The following is a 25,805-nucleotide window of genomic DNA, read 5'->3' as shown; positions in this document are numbered from 1 at the left end:
GTAATTGGAATGGGGAGCTGGGGAGGTGTGATGAATATAGGCAGGAGTAGTGTCCAGGATTTTTAACAACCGTGGAGAGGCCTAGGGAAAGGCCAGTGAGGGGAGATTTGGGGCAATAGCCATTTACCAGTCAGGGTGTAAGTACTCAGGAGGTGAGCATCTGGAATGGCTGTATCTGTGTGCAAAGCGGATTGTGAGTGTAGGGCCTTGAGTACGGTGTCCAACACCAGGCACGTGGTAGGTGGCCGGGTAGACCCGGCAACACACAGGAGGTGCTCTGTGGGTCCTTCCTGAATGTCATGGCCCTCTGTCCTGGCTCTTCCTCTCCCCTCCTCAGTGACTTCTTCCCTGGTTTTCTCCACAGGGTTGGGTCAGTCCCTGTCAAGTGCCCCACAAGCCCAGGCCTTGCCTGCCGCAGGGGAGGATGAAGGGGACAAGCTGGAGGCCAAGCAGGTCGTCCTCATAGACAGCTCCTACCTGTGCCAGTTCTGCCCCAGCAAGTTCAGCACCTACTTCCAGCTCAAGTCCCACATGACCCAGCATAAGAATGAGCAGGTAAGCGGGTGGTGGGCAGCGGGGGGCCACAACCACCCGACGTGTGAGCCTTGGCTGGTGCTGGGGCCTTGAACACTGTCTAGAAAGGGACAGGAGTGGGCCCCAGTTGCAGTGAGCTTCCATCTAACCACCCGAGATAGGCCAAGCTTTCCCTCTGTAGGTGGGGCCAGCTTACTGGGCTATTGTGGTGCTAGGCCAAGGGAGGAAACCCACCTCTTATGGGTCATATGATATAGAAACTGGACATGAGAAAAATTCTCAATACCCCAAGAAAATCTCACATCTAGACACCCACCTCTGGGGGATTGACCATAGTCTTTTTTTGTTTTTTTTTCAATCGCGATATAATTTGTATCCCACAAAATTCACCCTTTTTAAAGTGTACACTTCAGGAGCTCCTGGGTGGCTCAGTCAGCTAAGTGTCAGACTCTTGATTTCGGCTCATTTTGGCTTTCAGGTCATGATCTCAGGGTGGTGAGATGGAGTCCTGCGTCTAGCTCCACACTGGGCTTGGAGCCTGCTTAGGTTTCTCTCTCATAAACAAATAAATAAATAAATTAATTAATTAATTAAAAAATTTTTTTGTAAAATTTCAGAATAATCTAAAGAATACATAGGTTGAAGAATGCATTTATTAGATGCTGGACACCCTGCTAACTGCTTTACATTCAATATTTTATTTAATCTTCATAGCAACCTTAGGGATAGGCATTTTCAGTATATCTAAATGAAGAAACCAAGGCCCCAAGGGGTGAAGTGACCTATCCAGAGTCACACCACCAGTAACTGACTAGGTCAGGGCTCAAAGCCAAACCCCATGTCATTAACCACCTTGCAATATGTCCTCCCCAGAATGCAGCAACAAAATCCAGCATATTTTGTAGAGTTTGTGTTTTTTTATTATAATTGGGATCTGTTCACACATATAATTTTGAATTGTACTTTTTTTTTCCTGATAGCTTACTTTTTAAACTTTTTCTTTTGGAAGCATTGTAGATTCCCAGGAAGTTGCAAAGATAATAGGGAGAGATCCCTTATGCCTTTCAGTCAGTTTCCGTCAATGATTACCTCTTTCCTAACTACAGCCTGATAGCTACACCAGGAAACTGACATGGGTGTAAAGCTATGTATAGTTCTTTGCCATTTTACCATCTGTGTAGGTTTATACTGCAATCACAGTATAGAACTATTCCATCACCACAAAGATCTTCCTTGTTCCCTCCTCATTATTACACCTGCTCTCCTCTTCCCCAACATCCTCAGCCTCTGGAAACCACTAATCAGTTCTCTCTCTTTATAAGTTTGTCATTTTGAGAACATTGTATAAATGGAATCGTCCGTATGGGGCCTTTTGAGATTGGGTTTTTTTAATAAGCATAAATTCTCTTGAGATTTGTACTTTCTATTTTTTAACCTAATTTTATATTCTGAGAATTTTCTCATGTCACTGTTTAAAAAATAATTTTTAACAGCTACATTTAAAAAAATCCCATTGTTTTAACATGTAGGATATGAACTATGTTTTGCTATTGTAAGCAAAACCATGGTGAACATCATTATAATCAAATCTTCATCCAAATCTCTGACTTTTCCCTTACCCTAGATTCCCAGCAGGGGGGTTGATGGAATTAAGTTAGGATACCCTTGGGGAAAATCACAGAAAACTTTGACTCCGGCTGCTTAAACAATTAAGAGGTTTGTCATTGCACATAATAAGAAAGCCCAAGATTAGGCAGCTCAAGGCCTGAGACAGTCAGTTGACTCAACCCAATATCAAGGACCCTGTGTCCTTCTAGCTCTTGTCTCTGCCACCTCAGGATATGATGTTGTTTGATACTGACGGCTTACCTGTGGTCTTGGGATGGTAGTCACTCTTTCTAGGCAGTAGTCCAGTAGTCCAGACACAGCAAAAACGCACTGTCTTCTCTGTGTCTCTTTCCTAGAAGCCCTCTGTAGATCTCTCATTAGTCAGAGCCAGTGGATATGCTCTATCACTTAGGAATTCATTATTACTCTGCAAATAATAGACAACTAGCTTACTAGTTAGGGTTTTATTTCCCTTATGTCACAAGAGGTCCATAGGTAAGCAGTGTTGGGCTTGTATAGCAGGTCAGATATGTCATCGTAGACTCAGGCTTTTTCTGGTTTGCGGCCCTGCCTCCTTAGCATGTGACTTCCATCCTCAAGATTGCATAATAGTTGCTGTATCTCCAGCCATCACATCTGTATCCCAGTCAGGACAAATGAGAAAAGCAGAGGGGATTTCTCCTAGGATGCTTTTGTGTTTTGTGTTCCTGAAGTAATGCCTTCCCTAAAGACTACTGCGTGCATATCACTGACAAGAAAGGAGCCACCTGGCTGACACAGGGGAGCCAGGGAGATAAAGTGTTTTAACTGGGTATGTTGCCACCCTGAACAAATCAGGGTTCACTTTGTTAGGAAGAAGGAGCAAGTGGAATTGTACAGGCAATCAGGATTATGCTTGTTAAAGTATAATTTTCAAAATTTAAAAATCTAATTCTCATATAAATAATATAGTGAACATGAGCCAGAATTTTACATAACTCATTAATAAGGAAACTAGAAGGATAACAAAGCCGGTGCAAAAGAGGATCTAAGATACTAGTACTTCTACCTACATATAATTATGTCAGTGAAAGAAAGGAACATTGAAATAAGATTGTTACGGTAGATAACCCGTGACCTTTGGGGATATCTTTTCCACCAGACGAAAATCATTTATATTGGATCTGTTTTCCGCAAGTTAATATTTAACTCTAGAGTCTGGATCCTAATCAATAGTAAATAATCAAAACAAGGCCCATCCCCCAGAGAGTGGGATGACCCTAGGCAGGCTTGTTAGATAGCACTTCTCAAAGTGAGGTCCCCAGAGCAGCAGCTTCGGCTTCCATCACCTGGGCACTTGTTAGGAATACACCTACTATGTTCCAAACTCTGACTTATGGACATTGATCCCTCCACACCTGCTGAATCAGATGCTCCGGGAGTGGTGCCCAGCAATCTGTCACTGCAGTGGACGCTCAAGTCGGAGGGCCACTACTCAAGTACAACACCGGAAGGACATGATGTCATCTTTTCCTTGTATTTCCCGGCTTGGGGTAATTTTCCTAAATATACCCAGGTCACCCAGCACCTGAGGGAAAGGTAATGGGGCCTTGTGACTGGCTGAGAAGAGAGGGCTCTATCATCAAAATAAAACAGAGCTCCAGGAGCGGGGGAGCAGGGCAACAGTCTGCCTCCCCTCACCTGATCTGTGGCTTCCCTCAAGGTTTACAAGTGTGTGGTGAAAAGCTGTGCGCAGACATTCCCAAAGCTCGACACATTTCTGGAGCACATCAAGAGCCACCAGGAGGAGCTGAGCTATCGCTGCCATCTCTGTGGCAAGGACTTCCCCTCGCTCTATGACCTGGGCGTGCACCAGTACTCCCACAGCCTCCTGCCGCAGCCCAGCCCCAAGAAGGACAGCGCTGTCTACAAGTATGTGCCGTCCCCCTGCCCCCGCCCTTTCCCCGCTGGGACCCCAGGGCTCAGCAGCCTTGCTTGTTCTGACTGCTAAGGACCTGGGGGAGAAGGTGCTGGCCCTCCTTATATCACTCTTCAGTTTGGTAGACATTTATCCTAAAAAATAATCTGAAAGAAAAGGGAAACCCATATTTTTTCATTCATATTAGTAAATAATCAAAACAAGGCCCATCCCCCAGAGAGTGGGATGACCCTAGGCAGGCTTGTTAGATAGCACTTCTCAAAGTGAGGTCCCCAGAGCAGCAGCTTCGGCTTCCATCACCTGGGCACTTGTTAGGAATACACCTACTATGTTCCAAGCTCTGACTTACGGACATTGATCCCTCCACACCTGCTGAATCAGATGAATTCATTTATGAATCAATTCATAACTAAAAATATTATGAAAATATAATTTTGATGATCTGCAAAATTTAGGTTACACTCAGAATGGTACACTGATTCTTAGAATGAAATCAGAATGAACAAGCACATACTGGAAAGCAAAAATCATAAAAATAAGATTCATTTGTTTTATAATCTATAAAATTCAGGTTAAAGTTGAAGCTATAGGCTGATCCTTAGACTGAACAAGGAATGAACCAAGTGTAGGTTTTCTTTGGGGTAGTTTTTTCCGCCAATCCTTTACAGTGCTTTAGTCTTCCATTGTAGTCATAGAGAGCATCCCTTTGGCAGAAATGAAAAAAGGCTCCCTCAGTTTTGTCACAGGCTTTTAATCCTTGAGTCTTCAAATTGTTCTCATTGAGCTATCAGTCCCGTGACCAATCCTCATTGAGTTTCTCTTAACTTGGTTGTTTCCTGGTCCCCCTTCCATACCTTCCTTAGTCGATGGGTTATCTGCAGGTGCCCAGTATCACTTTGATAACTGTGAAATCCCACATTTTTGCCCTGCAGCCATTTTGCTGTGCATTCACCCAGTCGTCTGGAGCAGCTGCCTCACAAAGCCTAGCACATAGTGCGTGGGGATAGGTATTAGTGATAAGCAAGGAAGGGTATTTGTCAGGAGACTTCTCCCAGTTCTTAGTGAGTATTTTCGTGTTGGAATGGTTTTGCTTCTCTGTACAAACTTGTGTCGGTAGGGATTTCTCCAATAACCTCTGTTAATGAGATGTAACTCCTGGGTGACGCTTCTGGGCTTCAGAGATAAGTAACAACAGACCCTGAGTTTAGAATGCACAGGCTTCTTAGGGAGACAAGTGTGTAAATACGCTTACAGGTACTGTGATAAAATGCTAATATATACATAGATAAAAGGTATATAAGTACCACAGTGGGACGTAGGGCAGGGAAGGTGTCCCTGAAGCAGTGATATCTGAACTGGGTTTTGAAGGATGAATAGGAGTTGACCAACTAGGTAGGGTAGAGTGCATTCCTAGCAGAAGGAACAGCAAGCGTAGAGAAATAAAATGAAATAGCAAGTGGTTTAGAATGATCATTGTGTAGAGTGGAAGTGGGAGAGGATGTTTAGATGTGGCCTAGAGGAGAAAGTAGGGCCAGGGTGAGGGTAAGAAGGGCCTGTAGAAATCACAAAAGCTTTGAGAAATTGGCAGGGGGACTGGGACTTAGATGGGCCTAGGGCAGCTTGTCCTGGAGGAGATTGGGAAGTGGAGCCAGAGAGGCAGAAAAACCAGGCAAAACTTTGGCCAGTCAAGGGGTGGAAATTTCTGGTTAGTGATGGATAATTCCCATTTGTACTCAGGGGGCATTTTTTTTTTGCTTTTGCCTTATGGATTTGTGGATTATTTGTGAGTTCCTGAGACTATGTGGCTTTCTGGGGTGAGATGCCAAGTAAAAGGAAGGGAGCACCTACTATGTGCCAAGCTCTGACTTAGGGACATTGATCCCTGCAATCCTGGGAGGTAGGTACTTGTATTAGCTCCAGCTATAACAAAATGCCGCAGACACATGATCTCTTTTTAGAAGGGTGCTTTGTCATCATGAGGACCCCACCCTCATGATTTCATCTAAACCTAATCATATACACACACACCCCTACCAAAGGTCCCATCTGTAAATCTGTAAATACCATCACATTGAGGGTCAGCACCTCCACAGTCTGGAGGGACACGGTTCAGTCCATGACCGTGACGTTCTCCCCATTTTGAAGATGAGGACACTGAGGTTCAGAGAGGAGAAGTGCCCTCGTCAGTAACAGTGTCAGCACAGAGCTGAGATTCAAATTCTTGTCTGGAACCTTGGAAGCCTCCCACCTCTGGTCTTGGAATTTGTAGGCTAGGGGTTGAGCCCAGTGCTGATGGCCCTGTGTCTACAGTCAGTCTCTTCTCCTGGGTTCTCATGTGAGGGTTACAGTGCCAGTAACCCTTTGTAGCCATCGGATCTCCTGGCCTAAAGGTAAGACCCGAGGAGGCAGGCCACCATCTGGATGACCCAAGGGTGGAATGGTATCTTGAGTAATGATAAGGAGCCACCTGCCTGTGCTCAAATCCCAGCTTGACTACAAGCCCAGGAGATGACCTTGGCAGGGTATTTGGCCACTCTGAGCCTCAGTGTCCACATCTTTGAAATGGGGATAACTATAGTGCCTACCGTATTGGATTATTTATGAGGATCAGGTAAGACAACTATGAGGCTCTTGAACATGATACCTGGAACATCATAGGTGCTCAATAAATGTTATTGCTGCAGTTATTATTTGTACAATTTAGATATAGGTTTGGCTGCATGCAATAGAGGCTCCAAATAATAGTAGCATAAATGAGTGAGAATTTATTTCTCTCTCACAGTAATGTTTGAGCAGGTATAGTGGCTTCATCCTATTTCCAGGTGTCTAGGCCCCATTGGTCTATCTGCTCTGCTTCCTTTGGACCACATTGCCTTGGTCTGTCTATGCTGCCTCCCCAAACCCTTCAAGTGAATTTTATGCTTGCCGCTCTATATATGCTATATATTTACTTTTTCCTTTTAAAAATAAGATTTATTGATTTTTTCCTAATTATAAAAGTTCCTAAGTTCAATGCAGAGAAAAACATATTTTTTAAAGATTTTATTTATTTGATAGAGCGAGCGAGAGAGAGCATGAGTGGTGAAGGATGCAGAGGGAGAGGGAGGAACAGACTCCCAGCTGAGCAGGGAGCCCGATGCGGGGCTCGATCCCAGGACCCTGGGATCATGACCTGAGCCGAAGGCAGACACTTAACCGACTGAGCCATCCCGGCAGTGGACCTGAGAAAAAAATTTTTTTTAAATCACACAAAAACCAAAACCCTGCCAAGCAAAAAATAATCCCTATTAACTTCTTGGTACATGTTATTTGGTCTATGTCCATAATAAGCATGTTTATAGATATAACCACAGGCTACACTGGAACCAGGCCATCCCAAACACAGTTACTGACTGGTGAAAATTCATCGTGCCATCTCCATGTCCCACAGCTTCCAACAAACTGACTGAAACTTAATGGGATCACTCTGTACACGTGGTGTGCGTTATCACCTGCAACTGTAATATGGACATCTCTGCGTCTCAGTACAAACAGACCTGCCCCAGCCTTTTCAGTGGCTGCTTACCATTCCAGTATACGTGTCACATTTATGTAACTGGTCCTTGATTGCGGGATAGTCAGCTTATTTCCAGTTTCTCATTATTACATACAACACTACAGAGAACAACTTTGGACATACATCTTTGCTCACTTATAAATAAGCTCCTAGAAGTGATTTTGCAGGTCAGAGATCAGTGCGGGAGGAGCATCTGGCTGGCTCAGTCAGAAAAGCGTGCAACTCTTGATCTCAGGGTTGTGAGTTCGAGCCCCACATTGGGTGTAGAGATTACTAAAAAAAAAAAAAAGCAATAATAAAAATTTTAAATCAATGAGGGCTTTTAAAAAGATTGATTACCGAGCACTGGGTGTTATGCACAAACAATGAATCATGGAATACTACATCAAAAACTAATGATGTAATGTATGGTGATTAACATAACAATAAAAAAAGTCAAGAAAAAAAGATTGATTACCTACTTCAAAAAATAATTATGTGTATACAGTACAATATTTAATTATTAAAGAAGGGCATGAGTGAGAAGGAATTTCCCGCCTACCCCAAGCCCCTTCCCCATACCTCAGTCACTTTCAGGAACTTATTTTGATGTAATTTCAGACTTCCAGAAGAAACATAAGAGTAGTACAAAGGATTCCCATATATATCCTTCACCTAGATTTTCCAAATGTTAACTTTTCACCACATTTGCTTTATTATATTCTGAGCTATTTGAAGATAATTTGCTGATGTGATGCTCTTTTACCCTTTGTCTTTATAGTTTTTGGAAATAAGGACAACCTCTTACAGAAGCACTGTGTAGTTATCAAAATCAGAAAGTTAAATCAATACAGTTCTGTTTCCTAATCTGCAGACCTTATCAGAAATTTCCAGTTGCTTCAATAACAGCCTTTATAGACAAAGTAAATTTTTTTTTCTGGCCTGGGATCCAAGCCAGGATCACAGGTTGCTTTAGATTGTGTCTCTTTATTCCCTTTAAGCTGGAACAGCTGCTCATTCGGTCTTTGTCTTTCATGACCATGGTGTTTTTGAAGAGTATAGGCCGGTTATTTTGTAGAATGTTCTCAGTTTGGGTTTGTGTGATTTGACCTCAGGTTAGATGCAGGATTGGCACTCTTGGCAGGAAATATCACAAAGTAACGCTCTGTCCTCAGCACGTCATATCGGCAGGCACATGACATTGGTTGGCCCCCATGCTGAGGACGTTACCTTGGGTGACTTAGTTAGGGTGGCATTTCTGGCAGGAAGTTTTAATTTTAATGGTTCTGGCTAAGCTACTCCTGCAGAAATTGGTGTCTCCTCACTGCTGAAGCCTGTGGAGTCCTTGCCCTCTCCTACCTCACCAGCTTGCAAGGTCTCTGTCCCCCCGCTAGCTCCACTCCCACCTGACCTGCTCTTTCTTTCTTGTCATCTGGAGGCATTTAGCCTGTGGTTTTCAGAGTGTGGTCTGAGGGGCTTCTGCTGGGCCTACCACAGGTGCAGGCTGCCTGTGCGTTTCCCATGGTGGCCGTGGTGTACAGATGTCAGGGCCCATGTTTCTATTTTTGGCATGAATTGCCCACCTACCTGTGGCATTCCTCACTGGAACCTCATCATAAATGGGTCCATTTGCTAGCAAATGTTTTTATGGTCGGGAGACTGGAGGGATCTTTTCTTCAGAGTGGCTTGTAACCTGAAACTACTGTTTGAAGGCTTGTCAGCCAGTGATGTTAAGAGTGGAGACCCCGTTTATAATGCTTTGGGATTTATGAGCTGTTTGGCACACTTGTGTCCTTTGACTCTTGTGACAATCTTAAGAATGAACAAGGGGCATGTCCATTTGGGATTCCTACCCCATTTTGTGGATGAGGAAACTGAGGGTCAGAAATAAGAAGGTGCCAGGCCTGGATCCTTGCCTATCTGATTCTTTCACATAACAAATCGTCACTGGTGCTCAAATCAGGTTATGAACAGGACAGATATGGTCCCTGCCTCCAGAGCCCAATTGCTGGTGAAAGAGACAGATCAAATCAAGTAAGCAAATAGAAAAATAATAATTATAGATAGTAAGTGCTAAGAAGAAAACAAAACTGGGTGGTGTGGTAGGGAGTGCCCAGGGGTGGGCCATAGGGGACAACTTGAGACAAGGTGCTCAAGGAAGATATCTCTAAGGAGGTGACACCTGAAGGATAAGAAAGTGCTGCGCAAGGGAATATTTGGGGAAGAGTGTTCCAGGTAGCAGGAACAGCAGGTACAAAGGCCCTGAGGTAGGAGAGTTTGGTGTGTTCAAGGTATATTAAGGAGGCCAAGGTGGCTGGAGCAGAGTGGGGTGGGCCATGGAGAAAGATGAAGTCTGAGAGGTAGGAGTGGTCAAGCCACTAGAGCCTTGTAGGCCAAGGTGGGGACTTTTAAGCAAGGATGTGACATGGTCTGATTTTCTTTTCTTTCTTTCTTTTTTTTTTTTTTTTTTTAAAGACTCTCTCTGGGGCACTGGGCTGGCTCAATCAGTAGAGCATGTGACTTTTGATCTCAGGGTCATGAGTTCAAGTCCCACATTGCGTGTGGAGCCTACTTTAAAAAAAAAAATTTTTTTTAAAGGAAAAGAATGAATTAAACATAGAATTTTGCCTCCCAGTGTTGGCCCTGGGGGAGGAGAATGGCTGGGCCAGTCCAGCCTCCTCACACTGCTCTGTCACCTCTCCTGCTCCTTCCCATATAGGTGTGTCAAATGTGTCAACAAATACTCTACCCCCGAGGCCCTGGAGCACCACCTGCAGACCGCCACTCACAACTTCCCCTGCCCTCACTGCCAGAAGGTGGGTACCTCTGCCCTTTCCCGGCTGGGGCAACCATAGAGGGTGAGAGGTGGTAGAGCAGACACCTCACACTCTCCTGGGCTTGTCTCCATAGATGATGCTTCACCTTTGAAGAGTAAGAGCCCTGCCATCTGAGCCACTAGGTAGCACACGTGTCCATCCTGCGGCTGCTGCTGGGCCAGGCCAGGCCAGGCTGCGCCGATAGGGGGTGAGGCCTCTCCTGGGCCCAGGCCCAGCATCTGAACAGTGGCCTCCAGCTTCCTGACCTGTTATTATCCTTCTTGTTATGGGTTCTTTTCAATGAATCTGAAAGCCATCGCTAAAGGCTGTCCTTCAATATCATCAGATATCCAGGCCATGTTCTAATTGTCTCAGAAACATCATAATTTTTGTCAGGTTTATTTGTTTGAATCAGGTCCACACACTCCAGTTGGTTTATACAACCAAAGTTTCTGTTCATCAACAGGTTCCCACCAGTGCTTCTTTTTTTTTTTTCCCCTTTTAATTTATTTGTTGAAGAAACTGGGCCATTGATACTGTGGAGTTTCCTGAATTCTGGATTTTGCTCATTGCATCCCCCTGGTGTGTTTAACTGGTTTCTTTATTCTACTCATTTTCTCACAGCCTCACATGGCAGATTTTCCAGGACAGCCCTGGTTTCACTTCAGCCTCATGGTAGATGTTTCTAATTATGTAGATAGCCTAATTCGGGGCTTTGGAATTTGTGTTCCAAATAAAAGGTATCATGAATTGAACAAGAACCACGTGCCAGATGCTGTTCGCAGCATTTTATCTGAATTGAGTCATTTAATTCTAGAAAGCATATCATTACTGTTCCCATTTTACAGATGGGGAAATCGAGGTGCAGCAAGATCACCCAGCTAGGACATGGTGGGGCTACTAAGTAGTTGGGTCTGTAACCCTAACTACTTCTTTGTAACAAATGAATGAAAAAATGAATGAATGCTTTTCTTAAGGCCAGAGAGGAAGGAGATTTCAGCTTCCATGTTTCCTGGCTCTTTTTTACCTTTTCATTCAGTTCTTCAGTTCTGTATTCATTTTGTCGTTCATTCTTTTGCATGTAAGTCCTTGGACCCAGGCCCTGTGCTGGTGAATGAAAGCTCCTTTGCCCTCATAGAGATTTCGTATAAGCAACAGGTTATATAATTCAGTGGGTTAGATGGTGACTTTAAAAACGTAGATGAATAGGGGCACCTGGCCGGCTCAGGTGGTAGAGCATGTGACTCTTGATCTCGGCATCGTGAGTTCGAACCCCACGTTGGGCGTAGAGTTTACTTAAATAATAAACAAGCAAACCAAACATATATGGACATTCAAGGGCAGAGTTTGTGTTGCCTTGTTTGGTGTTAGAGAGTCAGAGAGGGCCTCACAGAAGCAGTGACACCTGAGCTGGGCCTCGATGGCCAAGTGGGAATTTGTCAGGCTAAGAGAGAAAGGCCTTCTGGGTAGAAAAAGCAGCCTGGCAGGAGCTCAGAGCATGCATTATGGGTGAGTTGTGGGAGCCGTGAGGTTCTAAGGGCGGAGCCTGACGCTGGGCCCTGATCCCTGGTGGCCAGAAAGGAAATTGTTTCTGCAAGTGTGGGAAATGAGGGGCCCCTTAAGCTCAGAGGGTGGTGAGGGCTAGTGAGTCAGGCCTAAGCCAGCTCCTCTCTTCTGCCAGGTGTTTCCTTGCGAGCGCTACCTGCGGCGTCATCTGCCCACGCACGGCAGTGGTGGCAGGTTCAAGTGCCAAGTGTGCAAGAAGTTCTTCCGGCGAGAGCACTACCTCAAACTGCATGCTCACATCCACTCGGGTGGGTACGCTGTCCCCCGTCAACCCCTGCCCAGACCCCTCACTCGCTCCCCCAACTCCCTCTCTCTTCCCCTTCCTATCCCTTTCCGACCTTTGCCCCTGTCTTTCTCTAGCTCTCTTCTCCTTCCCCATCCAGTTCCTCCCCCACTCTTTCTTCATCGATTCCCCCATCTCCTTTCTGGCCCCCTGCCAACCTGCCCTCTCAAGTGAACAAGGAGTTTCTGCCAATACTAGAGTAGAGATGTACGCCCTAGGGCTGGAGGTGCAGTTCTCATTGCAAAGTTACCACCCAGACCTGGACAGAACGCCCCTCCCCTTGGTTCCCCAATTGGGACACATTGACATTTTATTTTCTTTTAATCTTTAAAAGATTATTACTTAAGGGGCGCCTGGGTGGCTCAGTCAGTTAAGCGGCTGCCTTCAGGTCAGGTCATGATCTCAGGGTCCTGGGACAGAGTCCCATGTTGGGCTCTCTGCTCAGTGGGGAGTCTGCTTCTCCCTCTCCCTCTCCCTCTGTGCACTCGCCCTCTCTTAAATAAATAAAATCTCAAAAAAAAAAGATTATTAGCTAAAAACTTTTTTTTCACTTAAAAGGATCCAAAGATTGCAAAAACCTGAGTAGAAAATCCTTGACATTACAAAAGCAAATATGAAAAAAAAGAAAATAAAAAGCAAATATGAAAAATAATCCCATCCCCTCACCTCAAATGGATAATCCAAAAAAAAATTTTTTTTTACTATGACCTGTGGTAAAAAACATATTTTATACTGCAACCCAAGAATCACATTTATATACAGAGCATATACTGAAACAGAAATTTCATAAAACAATATTTTCTATTCTGTTCCATTTTAGTTGTTAAAATAACCACCAACAGGTTGTGACTTGCAGTTCGAAAAATACCCCCAGTTCCCCTCCCCGAAGATAACTGCTGCTAGTGGTCCTAGTCTGAGTTTTTCTGGTTTAACTTTATATCTGTAAAACACGCTTGCTTACATTCACACAGTGGAACACATACTATAACTCTATTATGTACCTTTTTTCTTCACTCATCAGTATACCTTGAAGATGTTCCTAGCAGTACCTTCTTTTTCTCAGCTGCATAGAATTCCTCTGTATTTACTATCTTTTATTTAACCAGTTCCTATGGATGGATACTTAGATTATTTTTCAGCTGTTAGTTTACATGCAAAATGCTATGTGGGTCCCCTCGGCATGCTTTTGGGCATATATCTGTAGTTGCATATTTCTCTCAGTGGAAATACTAGGTTCGAATGTATATGCAGTATAGTACTTTCTGTTTGGGATGATGCCAAAGTTCTGGAGATGGATGGTGGTGGTGATTGTACAACAATGCAAATGTACCTAATACCACTGAAATGTAGCCTTAAAGATGGTTAAAATGGTAAATTTTATGTATATTTTACCATAATAAAAGAAGAAAAAAGTATACGCCTTGGTAATTTTGATAGATATTACCAAATTACTCTCTTTATAGTTTTTTTTTAAGATTCTATTTATTTGAGAGAGAGAGAGAGAGAGGAACAGCATGAGAGGGGAGAGGGTCAGAGGGAGAAGCAGGCTCCCCGCCGAGCTGGGAGCCCGATGTAGGACTCGATCCCAGGACTCTGGGATCATGACCTGAGCCAAAGGCAGTTGCTTAACCAACTGAGCCACCCTGGCGCCCCCTCTTTATAGTTTTAAAAAAATAATTATTCAAAAGTAATACATGCTTATTTAAAAACTGGAAGCAGCATGGGCACCTGAGTGGCTCAGTTGGTTAAGCGACTGCCTTTGGCTCAGGTCATGATCCTGGAGTCCCGGGATCGAGTCCCACATCGGGCTCCCTGCTCAGCAGGGAGTCTGCTTCTCCCTCTGACCCTCTTCCCTCTTGTGTTCTCTATCTCTCATTCTCTCTCTCAAATAAATAAATAAAATAAAAAAAAATGGAAGCAGCATAGAAGTGCATAAGATTAAACTTTAAGTTCCCCCTTCAAATCCTAATTGCTCCTGACAGTTTGGTATGTACCCTCCCTCAACTTTCTCCCTGCATCATCTTCTATGTATATACAACTACCTATGGCTAGGGCTGTTTTGGAATATGAGGATTGTGTTTTTTCTAACAAAAGGGGGACTGTCTTAAGCTGTTCTACAGTTTTCTTTCCCCACTAGCAGTATGACCAGCAGCGTCTTTCCAGATCAGGAAACACAGATGGACTCTAATCTTTTTAATGACTGCAGAGCATTCCATTTTAAGGACCAGAATTTCCTTAATCCCTGGGTTGGCATTTTTCAAAAGTACTTTATTCATTCCAGAGGGAGAACAGGGAGGAAATAATGGCAGGAAATCAAAAACAGCCCAGTAACAGCCCTTTTCCACAGGGCAGGTTGTGACCCCTGGCCCCTGGCCCCTGTCAGGTGAGAGCTGCTCTTCTCCGGCTCCTGGTCCCCACCAGGGTCTGCTGCAGCCGATGCGGGGCGACTCAGGTGGACCGTGCATCACACTGCTGGGCTGGCATCTTAGCTCACTAGGTGCAGACCATGACCTTCAGTTTTCTCATCTAGTACTTACCTTGTAGTTTGTGGTAACAATTCCATTAGATGAGGTGTAATTCCCCTCTCCCCTGTGGTGGACCCCATTTCAGTAAATGCCACAACCATTCATCCGTCCCTCAGCCCCGCCTTAGATTCGTCCTTGACTCCCTTCCCCTCACACCCCACAGTCAGCCCACTGGCAAAGGCTGCCGATTCCGCTTTCCTAACATGGTCTGAACTTGGCCACTTCCTGCACCTCCACCCCCACCCCGACCCCCTCGGTCTGTTCTCTGCATGCAGCTAGAGGGAGCCCGTGGCACTCTTTTTTTTTTTTTTTTTAATATTTTATTTACTTATTTGACAGAGAGAGACACAGCGAGAGAGGGAACACAAGCAGGGGGAGTGGGAGAGGGAGAAGCAGGCTTCCACAGAGCAGGGAGCCCGATGCGGGGCTCGATCCCAGGACCCTGGGATCGCGACCCGAGCCGAAGGCAGACGCTGAACGACTGAGCCACCCAGGCGCCCGGGATACTCTTAAGTCAGCTCTCTCCCCGGTCCACTCAGCCCCTCTGGTGGCTTCTCATCTTGCTCCGAGTAAAAACCTAGGCCTTCCAGGCCTTTCCTGTTGGGCCCAGCTGCCTCACTGACCTCCCCTTCTGCCTCATTCTCCCTTCCCCACTCTCTTGCAGCCACACTGGCCTCCCCGCTGCTCTTCAGACATACCACCCACTCCCCACTTTTCCTTCTTCCTGGTACCTCACTCCAGTTTCCATCATGGCTCTCTCCCCTACCACCTTAGGTCACCCCTCTTGCCTCATCAGAAAGGCCTTTCCTGACTGCCCTATTTGAAATAGCCCCCTCTTCTTGGAAAAACAAATTGAGGAATGGGAGAGGCTGTTTTCTCCCAGGCCACTTCCCTAGAGGGGCTGCTGTCCTCTAGTATAGCCCATATTCAGACTCCATCTCATGGGACTCTTGGTCCCTGCTCCCCATCTGTGTCTCCTCCTACAGGTGAGAAGCCCTACAAATGCTCAGTGTGCGAGTCTGCATTCAACCGTAAAGACAAACTGAAGAGACATATGTTGATCCATGAGCCATTCAAGAAATATAAATGCCCCTTCTCGTGAGTAGAGACTGGCATGAGAGGGAGGGGCAGATTTACCCAGCAGTGGGACAGAAAATTGTCAGGGCTGAGGTTCTGAAGGCCCTCTCTCCTTTTATCTCGTCGTGGGCCTTGCCTGCCTGCCTCACTCCCCACCCCGCTTCCTTGCCTGGCCTTTGGGATAGACAGGGAGTCCCTCACGCCCAGACCTAGCACAGAGACCAGCAAGAGAGTCCAAGTCTGGTGAGCTCCCCCAACCAGTGGTTTTGGGTTCTAGGACACACACGGGCTGCAGTAAAGAGTTCAACCGGCCAGACAAGCTGAAGGCTCATATCCTCTCCCACTCCGGTAAGTGACTGCTGGACCTACCAGGAGGGTCTGAATCCCTGGGGCAGGCCGCCTAGAAAGAACAGACACATCCCATGAGGCTTATTATCACTGCCTGGTATATTCCAGCCAACAGACTTGTGCTCATGTGAGCCATGAGCCAGGTCTGCGTTAGGGTCCTCACGGTCCTATAGAGGTGAGTCAGATACAGTCCCTCAGGCTGAGAGGGAAGCCGACCTGCGAGGAGATAGCTGTAAATCAGAGAGGTGCCCAGTGTGATAGAGATGTGGATCAGGCATGGAGGGCAATCAGATTCTAACTGGGTCCAGGACACGGCCAGGAAGGTCCCTTGGTACCCTCAGCAGAGCAGGGCAGCTGGTGCATGGAGCAAGGGTCTCCACCCGACTCCTCAGTTTCCCAGGGGCTCCATGGCACTTCTCTGTCCCCAGAGCAGCTTGGCTGGCTTTCCACATACCATTTGGTCTAGAACACAGTTTCTTGGAACTCTTGATATTTTGCAGTAGCTGATGCTTTGTCATGGGGGCCGCCCTGTGCATTGTAGGATGTTTTACAATATCTCTGGTCTCTACCCTCTAGATGTCAGTGGCATCTTCCCCACAGTTAGGACACAACCACAGATGTCTCCAGAGGACAAGCCAAAAGTCTCCTGGAGGGTGAAATTGCCCCTGGTTAAAAACCACGGGTTTACAGAAAGGATTCAGTGGCTAAAGGAAGTTTGAAAACTGGGAGAGTAGAGAGTTGAGGACTTGAAGACAGAGGGCCCGAGTTTGATTCTTAGCACTACCACTGTCCTGCTGCATTGCCTCATGCAAGTCACTGCCCTTCTCTGAGCCTTCATCCCAGGGAGGGTGAGGGGAGCATGGCTCAGGCTGAGTGTGGGCTGGAGTTGACTTCATGGTAGACATGGAGGCACCAGTGAGTGACTGTTGAGAACCTATCACATGTCAGACTCTGGGGGAATCAGATGGGCAGAGCCCACCCTGCCTTCCTGGGGAAGCTTAGCATTTAGTGGCAGAGATTGAAAATGAACAGCAAATAAGTATATTACTGTGGGGTATGCAGAGTGCAAAGACAAGAATAAACAGAGTGATGGGACAGAGAAAAATATGAGGCAGGTATCAAGGGGGGCCTCCTAGAGTAGGTAACATGAGACCTGTCCTGAGGGATAAGAAGAGCCAGGAAATAGCTTCCAGAAGGAGGGAGCAAGTGCAAAGTCTTGAGGCAGGGAAGAGACTGGAGGGTGTTTAAGACAAAGAAAGGTGAGTGGGAGGGTGGAGCTCATAGAGCAAGTGCAGGGAAGGAGGGAATGGGGCTGAGAAGTGAAGGGGGTGGTCAGACTGCACAGGGCTTTGCGGGAAACTTAGGGAATCTCTGGAGGGTTCAGAGCAGAGAATGTCAGGATCCTCTGTATATTTCATGAAGCCATCTCTAGCTGCCCTGTAGGGATGGTCTGAGGGGGCAAGGGTGAGGCAGACAGACCAGAGAGGAGAGAGATGATGGTGACCTGGCTAAGTTAGCCAAAGTTTCGGGGCTGAACATGCTAGTCTAGGCAGAGGGGAAACAGCAAGTGCAAAGGCCCAGTGGCAGGAGCCAGCTCGGTGGCCTGAGGAGAGCAGGTGTGGCTGGCTGGGCGTGCGTGGCTGGGCGAAGGTGGGAGATGAGACTGGCAGGAGCAGAGCCCAGATTGCACACATGGTCAGAGGCCAAGCTGAGAGACTGGGTTTTATCCTGAGCGCAGAGGCATGGTTGCAGAGTAAGGGGTCGGGGTGCCTCTCATGGACTTCCCCTCGCTCCAGGCATGAAGCTCCACAAGTGCGCCCTGTGCAGCAAGTCCTTCAGCCGCCGTGCCCACCTCGCGGAGCACCAGCGTGCCCACACGGGCAACTACAAGTTCCGCTGCGCCGGCTGTGCCAAGGGCTTTTCCCGACACAAATACCTCAAGGATCACCGCTGCCGCCTTGGCCCCCAAAAGGATAAGGACCTGCAAGCCCGGCGGCCCTCCCGGAGGAGGGCAGCACCCCGCAGCGGCAGTGGTGGCGGGCGCAAGGTGGTGACCCCCCTGCCGGACCCGCTGGGGCTGGAGGAGCTGAAGGACACTGGGGCTGGGCCAGTGCCCGAGGCCGCCCCAGGCAAGCCGCCCTTCTCGGAGCCAGATGCAGTGCTGTCCATCGTGGTGGGTGGCACGGTGGGGGGCGAACCGGAGCTGGTAGTGCCCGGGCATGCAGAGAGCCTGGGCTCCAACCTGGCACTGGCAGAGCTGCAGGCAGGGGCCGAGGGCCCATGTGCCATGCTTGCTGTGCCCGTCTACATCCAGGCCTCCGAGTGATGGACCCAGGGTGTTTGCTTCCAGAGCCTGGCCTGATGCTCACCTGTGGGTCCAGGCCTCAGGGGCCAACAAGAGGTCCTTCCCAATGGAAGTGAGCCATTGGCCAAAATCCTTCTGGAGTGTCCTATGAACCCTGGCTGTGGCCAGCCTGCTGTGGCTCCTATTCTGCTGGCTAGCCCTGCAGCATTCTGGAATGTGAGGCAGGGCTGCCTACAGCTTCCAGGTAGGGGCACTGGAGATAAGAGAGCTGGCCACGCCAGCAGCCCAGGGTCTGGCTGGTCCAGGCTGGTGTCAGCCCACCTCAGAGAGAAGACAGGGTAGTCCTGCCCACCCCTCCTCCGGGCTGTCTTGGTGTGACCTCTGGTCAAGCTGCTTTTCTGGGGGCCTGAAATGGGTAGAGCCCTTATCTGCTGGACCTTTTCATATACAGTTCCACATGGTTTCCACAGATGACTCTGTGATGTAGGCATTTAGGCGGCACTCGTGTCACAGCTGGAGTGCAGCTATCACTCAGATTTGGCTTCAAATCTAAGCACTGCTACGCACTTGCTGTGTGACCTTGGGTATGTCACTTTACTTCTCTGAGCTCTCATCTGTACGTTTCTCATCTGTACAATGGGACATATGACATTTCGACCTCATAGGGCTGTCATGGGGATCCAATATGGCGAAATGTGCAAAGGACTTGGCATAGTGCTCGGCACTTGGAAAGTACTCAATAAATGTTTTTATCTAAATGTGTGTCCAATGGCTCAGGCCGGAGCCTTGGCAGTTTCTTTCTTTGCCCCTAGGTGACAGCACTCCCTCCAAAGTGTTGGGGGACTGAGAGGTCCCATGGCCCCTTGCACACAGCTGTGCTGCTCCATCAGCTATGAGAGTTTTGGTGCTCCCATATTTCAGAACATGGCCATGGAAAGGGTCTATACTCACTTTTGAAAGTGCAGGATCCTGGGCCTTGCCCCAAATCCTTTGGCATCAGAGGTCCATCTCAAGCAGGTCTCTAGAATCCGTAGTTGCCCCCACTGCCAGCACTCTGTCCCCACTCCCCAACTAGCCCAGAGGAGAAGCAAACCAGGCTTATTAGGAGGCAGGGAAGAGAAAAGGGGCCTTGGCCAGTGTTTCCTCATTTCTATTCACAGCCACACTGCCTCAGTGATAGGAGAGGAAACTGAGGCTCGAGAAGGGACAGGGCAGGATGCAGCAGAGCTGTTGGACTCAGTTTGATATGTTCCCTTGAAGGCTGGCATGTCCCTCAGATATCTGTGGTTGGGCTCTGGGCTGGAGCTCAAAGCAAGCCCAACTTCCCCTCAGGAAGGGTATGATGCAGGAGGAAGGACCAATGAGGAAGTGGTACATGGCTGAGGCGGTGAGAGCTGTTAGGTGCACCTAGCCTTCAAGGCCAGAGGCCACTTCAAGGAAGTGGTGAGGACAGAAAGTCTCTTCAGGGGAGGTTGCATTTGAGCTGGTCCTTGACACAGAATGTTTTGATGGATGTATAAATAGGGAAAGGCATGTCAGGGATTGCAAACCATGAGCAAAGCCTTCAAGGTATGACAGTTCTGGGGCTGGTGAATGATCCAGCATGACCAGAGATCTGAGGGTAGTGGTTAGATCATCATAATCGCTAATATGTTTCAAGCTTCCACATGATGGGACACTGCACATAGCACCTCAGCCCCATCAGGTGAGAATTGTTAATTTTCTTATTTTACAGATGAGGAAACAGGTGCAAAGAGGCAGAGCTCCTTGCCCAAGCTCACACAGTTAGTAAGTCACAGAGCTGGGATTCCGGCTGGAGTGGCCTGCGTCTATGTGCTGTTAGCCATTTTGCTGTATTGAAATATAAGTTGATGGTGAATCAGAGATATCCTTGGATGTTGGGTTAAGGAATTTGGACTTTATTCTCTACAAAATGGAGGAGTCATTAAACATTTTTAAAAATTATGACATTAAAGAAAATGTTAAAAAGTTTCCATCCTAATAAAACTATTTAAGTTATATTTCTGTCTCTTCCTGCCAATGTACACATGCATGTACATTTATCAATACTCATGAGGACTCATGTTTACTAGGCACTTACACCATGCCTGGCATGTCCTAAGCACTTTGAGGTAGGTGCTACTTTTAATTCCATCTTACAGCTGAGATGAGGCAAAAGGCACAGTGAGGTTAAGTAGCCCCAAATCACACAGCAGTAAGTGGTGGAGCCAGGCCACAGAACAAGGAACATATCAAGGCCTAAATTTGATAGATACATAGTTAGACTGCAGGGAAGGAAGCTGGGACCATATTGGGGTTCCCATAACTACATCCCTCCTAGGTTGACAGATGGGAAGACAGGCCCAGAAAGGGGAAGGACCTTGGTCAAGGGTCACTCAAAGTTGATGACAGAGCTGCTCCAGGAACCCAGAGTCCCCTATAGTCCCCCCCCCCACAAGATGCTGGAGAGGATGAAATGTAAAGTGGGGCTGCCCTGAGCCTCCAGGGTACCACAGATTTTGACACTGAGGAGAGCTAGTTTTGAATCCTGGTTCTGTCCCTTCCCGGGTATGTGGCTATGGCAAGTCACTTCACCTCTCTGAACTTCAGTGTGTTCATATGTCAAGTTGGGGAGAATAATAGTACCTATCCAATAAGGTTATCACAATTCAGAGAGAGAATTCGGGTAAAGCAGAGATCACAGATTGGCAGCCCATGGGTTGAATGCAGCCTATAGACAGACTTTGTTTAGGTTTCACAATGAGAAAAAAAGAAAAAGCCAACATTTAAAAATAGGGAAATTAAAAACCTACCACAATGGTGAAAAGTGAGATATATTCCCTCTGTGTCAGGAACAAGAAAAGGATGCCTGCTATCATGATTCCCATTTTATGTTGGAGGCCTAGCCAAAGCAATAAGGCAAGAAAAAGAAACAGTATAAGGATCAGAAAGGGTGAAATAATGGCAAGAATGCTGAAATAATAGCAAGATCAATATACAAAACTTTACTAGGTTCTATGAATTAAAAAAAATGCTGTTCCTATACTCCAGAAGCAATAAGAAAATGTAAGTAAAAATTGGGAGATTTGGGGGGCACCTGGGTGGCTCAGTCAGTTAAGCTTACAACTTGATTTCAGTTCAGGTCTTGATCTCAGGGTCATTAGTTCAAGTCCTATGGTGGGCTCCATGCTGGGCGTGGAGCCTACTTAAGGAAAAAAAAAAAACAAGTTGAAAAAAAATTGGGAGATTTCAGGATGCCTGGCTGGCTCAGTTGGTGGAGCGTGCGACTCTTGATCTTGGAGTTGTAAGTTTGAGCCCCACATTGGGTGTAGAGATAACTTAAAAATAGAGTCTTTTATTTTATTTATTTATTTATTTATTTATTTATTTATTTATTTATTTATTTATTTATTTTTAAAAGATTTTATTTATTTATTTGACAGAGAGAGACACAGTGAGAGAGGGAACACAAGCAGGGGGAGTGAGAGAGGGAGAAGCAGGCTTCCCACGGAGCAGGGAGCCCAAGGCGGGGCTCGATCCCAGGACCCTGGGATCATGACCCGCGCCGAAGGCAGATGCCTAACGACTGAGCCATCCAGGCGCCCCAAAAACAGAATCTTTTAAAAAATGGGAGATTTCATATAAAAATCTGGATTCTGACTTCTGTTAAATATAAGGATGTCTGGCATAGGGAGACAGCAGTCAGGTGGAGGTGAGCTAGCCAGCCCCTTTCAATGGGCACATGCTTTCCAGATGCCATGGTCCCTGTTTTTTCCTAAGGTCTCCCTGATATTGCAGCTGAATGTCAGTTGCTACTTACTATACTTGTGTTGATTGATCTTAGAGAAATATTTCTAATTTCACATATCTTTTGACAGTAGAAAAACAAGATGGCCAGAGAGGGTCACATGAATTTTTATGTTCCTTGCCTACTCAACCATCTTTCTGTCTGGACCTGAGGTATATGACTTGAGGAACCCTGTAATAGTGCTTTCTTTTCTCCCTACCACTGCCAGTCCTCTGTTTGCCTCTAAGCCAGCTGGCCTCAGTTTCTCTATCAATAAATGTGGGGAATTGAGTCATAGCTAACTTTACTTTCTATTAAGTGCCAAACCTTGTGTTCTGCATCTTATTTACATGTCACTGAGTCCTCAAAACACCCTTGGAAGCAAGCTCTTTTATCACACCCAGTTTATAAATGGGGAAACCAAGTCTCAGCGAGGTGTAGCAACCTGCCCAAAGATTCTCAGCCAGAATGTGTGGAGCTGGGCTTCAAACCCAGAACTGACAGACTCCAAAGTTCCTGCCTTGTCTTAGGATCACTAAAGCTCTCACCAGCTCTGAGAGGCCAAGGTTTTGGTTTTGTTGTTGTTTTAATCACTTCTCCAAGGCTCCAACCACTTTTCATTTCCTCAGCCATCACTGCCCTGTCCAGGCTGCTAGCCTCTCTTGCATGAATGATTGCATCAGCCTTCTCTTTGGTTTCCGTGATTTCTCTCTCACTCCACCGTGATCCATTCCCTTGACAGCATCCCAAGGCATCTTTCTAGATTATGCCACTTTCCTGTTTAAAACCCTCTAGTGGCTTCCAACCTCTCCCAGAATGAAATCTAAAGTTTTCCTGGTAGATTTCAAGGTTCTGCATGATATGGCCCTCGTCTTTTCTTCTCTCATTCTACTCTAGCCATACCTGTCCTCTTGCTGTTCCTCCATCATGTTAGTTCCTGCCTCAGGGCCTTTGCATTTGCTGTTCCCTCTGTCTAGAATGCTCTTCCCCCAGATTTTCATATGTCTGGCCCCCTCCCTCTATTTACCTTTGTCCAATAGTTATTTCCTTAGGACTTCCCTGGCCAATTTGTCTAAAATAGTCCCACCCCACCCTCATCACAATCTAGTCCCTTACTCTTCATTTTTATTCATCATCCTTGACATTATATTAGACATTTCTTTATTGTCCATTCCCCTCATTAGAAACAAAAGGTCCACAAGGACAAAGACTTTTCTCTGTTTTGTTCAATATTTGTTGAATGAACCAACAACAGCACTTTGAGAGAAGAAGACCCGCTCTACCCATCCCCTTTTCCCTATCCATGGAGGCCAAGGGTAAGTTTCCCTCAAGAAGAATCTGTCATGTAGGCTGAGAAATGGCTAACCTAAAGCCCTGTAAAGCTCCATTTTCCTTGTCTTAAGAAGCTGAGAGTATTTGGGACAAATGAGAGGCAATGGCTTGGAACTTTCAGATGATGCAGCAGGTATTGGTGTGGCCCAGGAGAACCAGTTGGACCAGTTTTGTCTCCCTTGGGGAGGCTAGAGTGGAGGTGCTCCCAACCCCCAGGGCAGCCAGCAAATGAGACCCATGGGTTCTCAGGTCCTGTAGGTTGGTAGAGCAGATTCCACCTCAGGGTTGGGGGTGAGCCCCTGCTCACCAAGGATGGCTTGTGTAAGGTCAGGCACAGAATCCTGAGGCCAGGGGCTAAGGCCCAACTTCAGGGCCTTGGGCCCTTTGTGGAATCGCAGAGAATGAGGCCCAGAGAGGGAAAGGGTCTTGTCCAAGATCCAACATAACAAGGCTAAATCCAAACCCAGTTTTCCTGCCCCCCAAGTCACTGCTACCTCAGCCCATTCATTTATCCATTTGACAAATATTTATTAAGTGCCTACTATATGCTGGGCATTGATGATACTATATGCTAGGCATTGATGATACATTGTGAACCAGAAAAATAATGATCTGTAGAGATCCTCTGTGGAAGAAGCAGAAGATAAACAACAAATAAGCAAGTTATATAATATGTTAGAAGGTGATGAGTACTGTAAAAAAAAAAAAAATGGAGGAGAGTAGTGTGTGTGGGGGGGTGCAGGTTGCAGCATGATATGGGGTGGCCCAAAAAGCTTTACTAAGAAGGAAACATTTGACCCTCTAGGGCACAGAGGGTCATAGCCTACATGTGCTCAGATGAATAGGTATGGAATAGGCAGGTGCTGTAACCCACCATTGGCTCAAGTGCAGGGGCCCTTCCAGTGCACAGTCTCCCCCATCTCCCCTCTTGCCACTCTTCTACCCCTACTGCTAACTTTGCCCTATTCCCCAGGGAGTTCATACCTGCTCCCAGGCTCATCACACTTCATTTATTTGTGTTTATTTGTGCATATCTCTGTACCCATTCATTCATTTGGATAAAGGCAGTGTAGCATAGAAGTTAAGAAGGTTATCCTACAGTGAGAATCTCAACTTTGCCCCTACAAGGCATGCAACCTTGGGCAAGCTGTTCAATTTCTCTGTTTCTCCAGTACCTAATACATAAAATGGGGACGGGGCACCTGAGTGGCTCAGTCAGTTAAGAGTCTGCCTTTGGCTCAGGTCATGATCCCAGGGTCCTGGGATCAAGCCCCCTGTCGGGCTCCCTGCTCAGCTGGGAGTTTGCTTCTCCCTCTGCTGCTGCTTCCCCTGCTTGTCCTCTCCCTCTCTCTCTCTGTCAAATAAATAAAATAAAATCTTCTAACAAAATAAAAAATAAAATGGGGACGATAACAAGGCCCACCTCACGCAGTTGTGTGGGCTAAATGAGGTGATAGATGCAAATACTCAGCTCAGTGTCTTGCTTAGCATAAAGTACTCAATAAAGATTTTCTATCGTTTGCTGGGGGTTCAAATGCCAGCCACATCACTTATAATGGGATGACTCTGGGCAAGTCATTCAACCGCTCTAAACTTCTGTTTCCTTAGCTATAATCTGTACCTACCTCATAGGGCTACAGTGAGATAATGAATGAAATAGTCTTTGTATGGGCGCCTGGGTGGCTCAGATGGTTAAGCGTCTGCCTTCGGCTCAGGTCATGATCCCAGAGTCCTGGGATTGAGTCCCGCATCAGGCTCCCTGCTCTGCGGGGAGCCGGCTTCTCCCTCTGCCTCTCTGTCTCTCTCTCTCTCTCTCTCTCTCTGACTCTCATGAATAAATAAATAAAACATTTTTTTTTTTTTTTTTTTAGAGAGACAGTGCAAGCATGAGCAGGGGGGAGGAGCAGAGAGAGAGGAGAGAAGCAGACTCCCTGCCGAGCAGGAAGCCCGATGTGGGCCTTGATCCCCGGACCCCGGGATCATGACCTGAGCTGAAGGCAGACGCTTAACCATCTGAGCCACCCAGATGTCCAATAAATAAAACATTTAAAAAAAAAGAAATAGTCTTTGTAAGCCATCTGACTCAGAGTGAGGGCCCATAGATGTCAGTGATTGTTCTTTTTGTAACTATTATTGTTCTTTTTGTAACTATTATTGTTTATTTATTTTAT

At 46.5% G+C, this 25,805-nt stretch overlaps 1 protein-coding gene across 3 annotated transcripts in view; it reads left to right on the top strand.

Annotated features, from left to right (window-relative positions):
* Window positions 1-20,536, top strand: part of ZNF341 (zinc finger protein 341) — a 42,542-nt gene extending 22,006 nt beyond the window's left edge. For 2 of the 3 annotated variants that reach the window (XM_025875828.2, XM_073880538.1), the window contains exons 9-16: window positions 365-555; window positions 3,552-3,674; window positions 3,845-4,053; window positions 10,315-10,411; window positions 12,093-12,225; window positions 15,772-15,883; window positions 16,140-16,210; window positions 18,007-20,536. In XM_025875828.2, the coding sequence (XP_025731613.1) occupies window positions 365-555; window positions 3,552-3,674; window positions 3,845-4,053; window positions 10,315-10,411; window positions 12,093-12,225; window positions 15,772-15,883; window positions 16,140-16,210; window positions 18,007-18,536 (1,466 nt within the window). In that variant the 3' untranslated portion in view covers window positions 18,537-20,536. The remainder of the gene's footprint in view (window positions 1-364; window positions 556-3,551; window positions 3,675-3,844; window positions 4,054-10,314; window positions 10,412-12,092; window positions 12,226-15,771; window positions 15,884-16,139; window positions 16,211-18,006) is intronic. The other variant, XM_025875830.2, reaches the window with a different exon arrangement.
* The last annotated feature ends 5,269 nt before the right edge of the window (window positions 20,537-25,805 follow it).

Source organism: Callorhinus ursinus, unplaced genomic scaffold, assembly GCF_003265705.2.
Source record: "Callorhinus ursinus isolate GAN/ISIS: 27379988/994484 unplaced genomic scaffold, GSC_fseal_2.0 scaffold38, whole genome shotgun sequence".
In the NCBI taxonomy this organism is placed as follows: Eukaryota; Metazoa; Chordata; class Mammalia; order Carnivora; family Otariidae; genus Callorhinus; species Callorhinus ursinus.
The sequence above is the reverse complement of the archived record's forward strand: the minus strand, read 5'-3'. Positions and strand labels throughout refer to the sequence as shown.